General features: G+C 46.1%; 1 protein-coding gene across 1 annotated transcript; it reads left to right on the forward strand.

The window, feature by feature from the left end:
• The first annotated feature begins 4,636 nt into the window (after positions 1-4,636).
• On the forward strand, positions 4,637-8,158 carry foxa3 (forkhead box A3). The gene is made up of 2 exons (XM_034547761.1): positions 4,637-5,192; positions 6,455-8,158. Exons 1-2 carry the CDS (start codon positions 5,121-5,123, stop codon positions 7,769-7,771), a joined length of 1,389 nt encoding a protein of 462 aa, XP_034403652.1. The 5' UTR covers positions 4,637-5,120; the 3' UTR covers positions 7,772-8,158.
• The last annotated feature ends 367 nt before the right edge of the window (positions 8,159-8,525 follow it).

The following is an 8,525-nucleotide window of genomic DNA, read 5'->3' on the forward strand; positions in this document are numbered from 1 at the left end:
TACTCTTCATTTGTCAAGTATTTAGAACCCAAAACCCAAAAATGTGCTTATTTCAGTTTATTTATTGAACTACCAGTAAACCTGCTATATTGTGATATGTATCGCCATCAAGAGCATATATACAGTGGGGCAAAAAAGTATTTAGTCAGCCATCAATTGTGCAAGTTCTCCCACTTAAAAAGAGAGGCCTGTAATTTTCATCATAGGTATACCTCAACGATGAGACAAAATGAGAAGAAAAAAAATCCAGAAAATCACAGGACCTTGAAATGCTTCTTACGAAGCCACTCCTTCGTTACCCGGGCGGTGTGTTTGGGATCATTGTCATGTTGAAAGACCCAGCCACATTTCATCTTCAATGCCCTTGCTGATGGAAGGAGGTTTTCAGTCAAAATCTCACGACACATGGCCCCATTCATTCTTTCCTTTACACAGATCAGTCGTCCTGGTCCCCTTGCAGAAAAACAGCCCAAAAGCATGATGTTTCCACCCCCATGCTTCACAGTAGGTAACCGGTGTTCTTTGGATGCAACTCAGCATTCTTTCTCCTCCAAACACGACGAGTTGAGTTTTTACCAAAAAGTTCTATTTTGGTTTTATCTGACCATATGACATTCTCCCAATCCTCTTCTGGATCATCCAAATGCTCTCTAGCAAACTTTAGACAGGCCTGGACATGTCTGGCACTGCAGGATTTGAGTCCCTGGCGGCGTAGTGTGTTACTGATGGTAGCCTTTGTTACTTTGGTCCCAGCTCTCTGCAGGTCAATCACTAGGTCCCCCCGTGTGGTTCTGGGATTTTCGTTCACCGTTCTTGTGATCGTTTTGACCCTATGGGGTGAGATCTTGTGTGGAGCCCCAAATCGAGGGAGACCATCAGTGGTCTTGTATATCTTCCATTTTCTAATAATTGCTCCCACAGTTGATTTCTTCACACCAAGCTGCTTACCTATTGCAGATTCAGTCTTCCCAGCCTGGTGCAGGTCTACAATCATGTTTCTGGTGTCCTTTGACAGCTCTTTGGTCTTGGCCATAGTGGAGTTTGGAGTGTGACTGTTTGAGGTTGTGGATAGGTGTCCTTTATACTGATAACAAGTTCAAACAGGTTCCATTAATACAGGTAACAAGTGGAGGACAGAGGAGCCTCTTGAAGAAGAAGTTACAGGTGTGTGAGAGCCAGAAATCTTGCTTGTTTGTAGGTGACCAAATACTTATTTTACCGAGGAATTTACCAATTAATTCATTAAAAATCCTACAATATGATTTCCTGGATTATTTCCCCCATTCTGTCTCTCATAGTTGAGGTATGATGAAAATTACAGGCATCTCTCATCTTTTTAAGTGGGAGAACTTGCACAATTGGTGGCTGACTAAATACTTTTTGCCCCACTGTATATAATAAAATAATTTCCCACAGATCAGGTCTGTTGTGAGAAATGTCTTTGAGGAGGTGGAGTTTCAGTGTAATATGCACTGACACATCATGCAATTCCCTCGTTAAGTGCCTTTTTGAAACAAAATGCAATCATGTCATGGGAGGCAGCAGCGCACCAGCTTTCTTTTTCTTTTATTATTATTGTCCAGTCAATGATTCACCTGAAAGCGTTTCCTGCTTCTGCTTTCATCCGGCTCCTCGCCTGCTTGCGTTGGCCTCTTCTTTTCATCGACCTCACCGTCACCTTTCAGATCTGTCGGGATCTCTTGCAGTGTCGGGGAACCAGGGAATAAATGTAAGCGCGCGCTTCTTGTCTTGTTTGTTTATTTGAGTTTAACATACAAGGCATGGCACAAAATAGTTCTACACATGCTGCTGGGCTCTAAATGAGTATAGTTCTAGTTCCAGTAGCCTCCTGTAAAATAAGCTGTTTCAATCTCGTGAAACAGACAAAAACAGGCATTTCTTTTAGAGGCATGCAGGAATCAGAAGCCAGCGGGGGAAGGGTGATGGTGATCACACAGCGCTCCCGGAAATAGAAACACCACAGGATATCCAGGAAGAGGGAAAAACCAAACAAACATTAAATACAACAGAACCTGAACGGTAGTATTGAAAAATGCTCCTGAAGATGCTCCTCCCCTAATTCAAGGTCATTGCTGTATCTCCCACACAGACCATCATCTCACGATGAGTGCAGAGACCTGACTGTGTTTGGGAGTTATGTGATTAGTTACTTTAGTAGAGTTAGTTGTGTCTTGCACCTCAGTATGAGAGCACACGTCTGATAGATGGAAACATCCAGAAAGTACTCTGGGATGTTGATGGGAGTCCACCTGCTGTCAGTTCAGCTGATTGGATGATTTGGAAAAAGACACATCGGTCTAAATAAGGAGCAACAACAGTTCATATCTGCCAGCTTATATTTAACATTGTATTGTGGAATAAAAAGTTATACAAAATCTTTATGTTCAAACACTAACATGTAAAGGGATTTGCATTTAATTGAGTTTGCTTTATAGTTTTGGTTTACCAGACTTTTTGTTATACATTTGCCAAACCAGACACACGAGCTCTCCTCCAGAGGCCACGTGGGGGCGCTGGTGGGCTTTTGACCTCAGTCTGTCTGAGCGGTCGCTTTAACAACAAGAGATAAACTCTGAAGAAGAAGAAGAAGAAGAAGAAGAAGAAGAAGAAGAAGAAGAAGAAGAAGAAGAAGAAGAAGAAGAAGAAGAAGAAGAAGAAGAAGAAGGAGGAGAAGGAGAAGGAGAAGAAGGGGGGGGGGCGCGTTTGATTATTCCCACCCCCACTGTCAGGCCACCGTGCTGCTGGTAGGCCGATGTGCCGTTTCCTCCATTAGTGTCGGCTATTGTTAAACCAATTATAGAGGTGTTAATGGGCGATAGAGGGCCCATTGGGATGAGAAGCGGCCCGCAGAGAGAGGAGATGGGATGGCCAAATGTGTGTTGGGGGGCCTTGAAGGAGCATTAAACTCAACCAGAGACAGAGAGGGTTCAAAGAGCGTCCGCCGAAAGAAATAGTTATATAGGCTCAGTGGAAACACGCCATGCAGATGGCGTCCAGCATGAGCTACAGAACATCCACCCAAACCCTCAGACTGAAGCCGTTTATCATCCTCCACCGCTACAGGAATGTGATGCTGGACATTAAAGGTCTCAGATTTCCCAATGACACCTAAAGGCAACAACATAAAATAATCAATATGGTGCTAATATCCACATGTGGATCCCCACCCACATATAGTCTGATTAAAGTGAAAATACTCGATCTCAACTTGGGGTCTGCATTGTTGCCTTTTCGTATGATCATAGCGATGAGTTATTATTAAACTGGAGGTCACAGTTTTCCTATTTATTCATGTATTCTTCTGCAGATATCGCCGTGCAGATGACGGAGAGGCTCACCTGCGTGGGGCTTAATGACATCATTACAGACGCCGAGGTGTGACGTGTGTTAATCGATCTGACGGCGCTTTGCAAACAGGCGATAATCGCCGAGTGTTCACAGGTGATGGGCTGGCTGACGTGTGTTCACGGGAGGCGGAAAACGCAACCGACCGCGTCACCGTGCGTGATTGTTAAAGGGCTACATACATACAATGAGCCGCGCGGAGCAGATACAACATGTTGAATCTGGTCTGGCTCTCACGCGCCTTCCTGTTATTCCTTATTCCCTCGGGATCTTTCCTCACAGTCTTAATCCCGTCGACCTCCCGCCTGCGCATCAATTACATCTCCATTGACTGGCCATTAGCAGAGGCATTGACATGCACGGGCCTCAGTCTGCGGCGGGGCCGATGTGTATTCCCCCGAACACAGGAGTCGGCGCATTGACACCGGGATTACATTATTTATTGTATGGCTCCGTGGCGGCGGGTCACGAATATCTCTTTTGGAGGGAAACATGGACAATAAATAAATCCTCTGTTGACATTCAGCCGAGGAGCCACGTTGACGCTCACGAGCGACTGTTGGTGCCTTCGAGATTTGATCGACTTTACTCCATGTGGTGAGAGTTTTGAGTTAGCGCGAGAAGGGTGTGTGTATGCGTGTGTGTGTGCGTGTGCGTGTGCATGTGCGTGTGCGTGTGCGTGTGTGTGTGTGTGCGTGCGTGTGTGGGAGGGGGAGAATGGAGGTCCTAGGATCTCTGATGGTCCGATATTCTTCTTTTGATATTCAAATATTTAGTCAAATTCATGTCGGGATTTTTCAAGATCAGGAAAATATTTGAATCGAAAAAATCTGGAATTTGTTTTATTTATTTTGTTAACCTTTATTTAACCACATAAGTCAATTGAGAACTATAAGTGCATTGCTCCAGAGACCTGATAGCCCAAGGAATTAACAGCTTTCACACACACACTCACACACACACACACACACGTACACACAGATATGTCACAAATCGGAGTCCCAACTAATTTCTTATCACAAATACAAAATATGTTTTCATGAATAACTTCATTTATTCATGAAAACACATTTTGTATTTGTGTTCAGTTCAGCGACATGATTGCATTTTGTTGGAATAGGCACATTTATTCAAAACCGGTTTGATATTTTCACATTGTAGATATATCCAGCCACTGAAGGATTACTGGGCCGTCGTTCGTCCGGGTGGCCCCTGTTGCAGCCGCTGGCCAATATACAGCACGCCAGGGGGCCACATCGGCCTTTTTGCTGGGGCCCTTCCTGGTATTCAAATGTGAGGAGCGGGGCGTGACCCGCCGGCACCTTATAAGAGGAGGAGGTCCAGGTTCCTCTCCTGTATTTGCGCGCTGCACCTCCGCCTGCCACACGCTGCGTTCCGAGGGCCCCGGAGGACAGAGAGAGAGAGAAGAAGAAGAGAAACGGGCCAGAAAAAGTCAACATCTGCTGAGCCATAACAAGAATGAGGTTATGAAACAATGGACGACTGACGAATAAGAAATATTGACTTTACTATTCCCAGGAGCAGAGCGTTGTTTCGTTCTCTTTTTTTGACTACACATTTCCTCCCTCTTTTTTTTTGGCAAACGGGAGACAACTTTCTGCTTTTGAAGTTTTTTGTTTTGTTTTCAACAACAATTAACAACTTTACGAAGGATTGTATATTTATTTTTGATCTTTTTTTTAAAACAATCCGGTCCTAGATAAGTCTTTCTCCTCCAAAGACTTGTCTTGGGGATGTTGAGCTCCGTGAAGATGGAAGCACATGATCTACCAGAGTGGAATACTTTCTACAGTGAGGCCAGCGAGGTAAAGACAAGCTCACTCATTGAAATGGCCGCAATAATATTATTAATAAACCACTGTTTTCTTATTGTTCGGAGAAGTATAATTTAAAGGGTTCTCTTGCTAAAGACAAAATTATGTGTGCAGGACTGCGTTAAAAAAAAAAGCCAGCTGTTATCCTGATTTGATGATAAATCATAAAATAATATGATAACGATTTTACATTAATTTCTTAAGCTCCTATGGTAATAATGTAGTAGTACCATAATAATTAGAATAACGTTGAGTATTATAAAGTAAGATTGAGTATCACGGTGAATTTTTACAGTGGTTTTACAATTACCATCAGGATAAATATGCCGTTAATAATAAACATGAGTTTTTCTACTATAGAAAAAATCCCAATAGTATCATTATTCAAATATTATTAAAAATGTCTACAAAATAAAAAATAAATCTGCAATAATACATATATTTTATGTATTCATTAATACCTATTATTATTATTATTATGATTATTCATATTTCGGTTCTTAGTGGCTTACTCGATTTTGCTCCATTAGACTTTCTTCCTTTGGGCTCCCGCAGCCGCTGAAGTGTTGCGACGATGCAGGTGTAAATGTAACAAGACTTTTGTTTCCCTTTCTCCCCCCTCACTAATTCAATTAGAGTTAATTCCATCAGCAGCTCCAGTTCTCACCTCGAGCTGATGAAATTAAAGAGTGTGATAATATTTAACCATCGAACAGTGGGCCGCGATCCCTTCATGGCCTCCGGAGAACCTTTATCAAAAGGATTTTTTCACCAAGAAGAAGAACGAAATAACACGGAATTATTCCTCTTCAGCAAAAAAAACAACGTAGAACAGAAAACAAGACAATACAAATAATAATAATTTGAGTTTAAATAGTGAAGATTTAGTGTCTGGTGTTTTCTTTCGTTCCGCGGAAGCAGCGGAGGAGGCCGACTGGTCGGAGCCGAGAGGCACCGTGACGCGCTTTTTACGCATTTTGCAGGTTAACATCGCGGTGTGAAACCCATGTCCTCTCCCCGCGCACTGAGAGACTCATTGTGCATTGATAAGCAGTCAAGACGTTCACTGCAGCCACTCTTTTAAATAAATACCAGTTTGATCCGAGAGAAGAGTTTATTATATTGGGTTTCTAAACGTAAAAACAATATATAAAAAAAAAAATATATATATATATATATTTATTGTTGTTGCTTTGAAAGCCAACTGCGTTTTCTCTTGTGAATAACCAGATGTTGTTCCTCTTTTCCCCCAGCTATATTCCTCTCCCAGCACCATGAACTCTGGTCTGGGCTCCATGGGCTCCATGGGCACCATCAACAGCTACATCAACTTGAACCCGGCCACCGCCTCCCCTGCAGGCATGAACATGGCGTACCCGAGCTCCAGCCTCAGCAGCTCCCCCCTGGCCTCCATGGGCTCCGGGCCCGGCCACATGTCCCTCTCCCCGGTGGCCTCGTCCCTCGGCTCGGGCCCTCTGAGCCAGCTGGGCCCCGCCGCTCCCGGCTCCCTGGGCTCCCTGACCCACTACCAGAACATGGGCCAGTCCATGAGCCAGCTGGGGTACTCCTCCGCCGCTCCCCTGAGCCGTGCCGGGCCCAAGGAGATGCCCCCTAAGCCCTACCGGCGCTCTCTGACCCACGCCAAGCCGCCGTACTCCTACATCTCCCTCATCACCATGGCAATCCAGCAGAGCGGCAGCAAGATGCTCACCCTGAACGAGATCTACCAGTGGATCATGGAGCTGTTCCCCTACTACCGCGAGAACCAGCAGCGCTGGCAGAACTCCATCCGCCACTCGCTCTCCTTCAACGACTGCTTTGTGAAGGTGGCGCGCTCGCCGGACAAGCCGGGCAAGGGCTCCTACTGGACCCTGCACCCGCAGTCGGGCAACATGTTCGAGAACGGCTGCTACCTGAGGCGCCAGAAGCGCTTCAAGATCGAGGAGAAGCTGGCGAAGAAGGCAGCCAAGAACCAGGAGGGGGGCTCGGGGAAAGGGGGCCACGGCGGGGATCACCTGGCGGAGGACCACAGCCCTGTGGGAGGATCGGAGGGAGCCGACTCCGCCCACTCGGACAACTCCCACCTGGGCTCCTCAGACGACCAGTCGCATTCCCGGAACTCAATGGGTCCGCTGGACTGCCCTCCGCTGTCCTCCTCTCACCTCCACAGCCCGCCCATCTCCCTGCCGCCGTCCTCCTCCGCCTCATCCTCCCTGTCCCTGTCGGCCACCTCCTCCTCCAGCCCGCTCCTCCACTCCCAGTCTCTAGTGGGCGGCGGCCACCTCATGCCCAGCGCCATGCAACAGCACATGGACCTACAGAGCGACGCCCTCAAGTCCCTGGACCCCCACTACAACTTCAACCACCCCTTCTCCATCACCAACCTCATGTCCAATGAGCAGAAGATGGACCTCAAGTCCTACCAGGACCAGGTAATGGCCTACAACAGCTACGCCAGCGGCTCCCCCGTGGGGGCAAAGCAGATCTACGACAGCCAGGGGCCGGCCACCATGGACTCAGGCGCTTACTACCAAACTCTGTACAGCCGCTCGGTGCTCAATGCTTCCTAATGCCCCCCCCCCCCCCCAACCCCCCTCCCTCCACACACACACACCTGTCTCTTAAGGCGAGTCAAGATGACTTCTTTTCCTCTCCTGCCTTTTCTAAAATGGACACCCCAGCTCTCTTTATCTTCCTCTTTCTCTCCCTCGCTGGCTCACGTCCAGAGGCCTCGGAAGAGACACGCATCTAAAATGGCTGCCGAGTTTGAGGGGACCAAAGGACAGTTTTTTGTTTTTACCAACTCTGAAAACATTCATACTGGTTGGGCACACGGAGGACTGTTATGTGTGTTTGTGTGTGTGTGTGTGTCAATACAGGAGTCCGATTCTGTCCTGGGGAAATTGGCTTTGTACAAAATGTAAATAGAGGTAATATGGGAAGAAAAAAAAAAAAAAGAACATTTGCATTTATTTATGAAGGGAATACATTTTAATATATCTTGTATAGTGCTCTGTTGACCAGTTACAACCCAAATGTGAGAGTTTTTTCTTCTTCTTCTAATCGGAAGACGGAGAGACGGCGGGCGAGTTTCGAGAGGTTACTGCTTCAGGCAGGTGTTACTGCAGTGGGAACCCTTTAATTTAGTTTATTTTTTGCGTTACGACATTTCACACCACGTCCATCATTTCCGTCAGATCAGGCATTCGTCGATGTACACGTAGCGGATGAAGTCTGTATTTGTTATATTTGGTCGATATGAAGAAAGAAAGAAAAAAGAAGCCATTTTGTCCTCGCTAGAAGCTCAGGGGAAACTAAAGCAAT

This window comes from Cyclopterus lumpus, chromosome 13 (assembly GCF_009769545.1).
Source record: "Cyclopterus lumpus isolate fCycLum1 chromosome 13, fCycLum1.pri, whole genome shotgun sequence".
In the NCBI taxonomy this organism is placed as follows: Eukaryota; Metazoa; Chordata; class Actinopteri; order Perciformes; family Cyclopteridae; genus Cyclopterus; species Cyclopterus lumpus.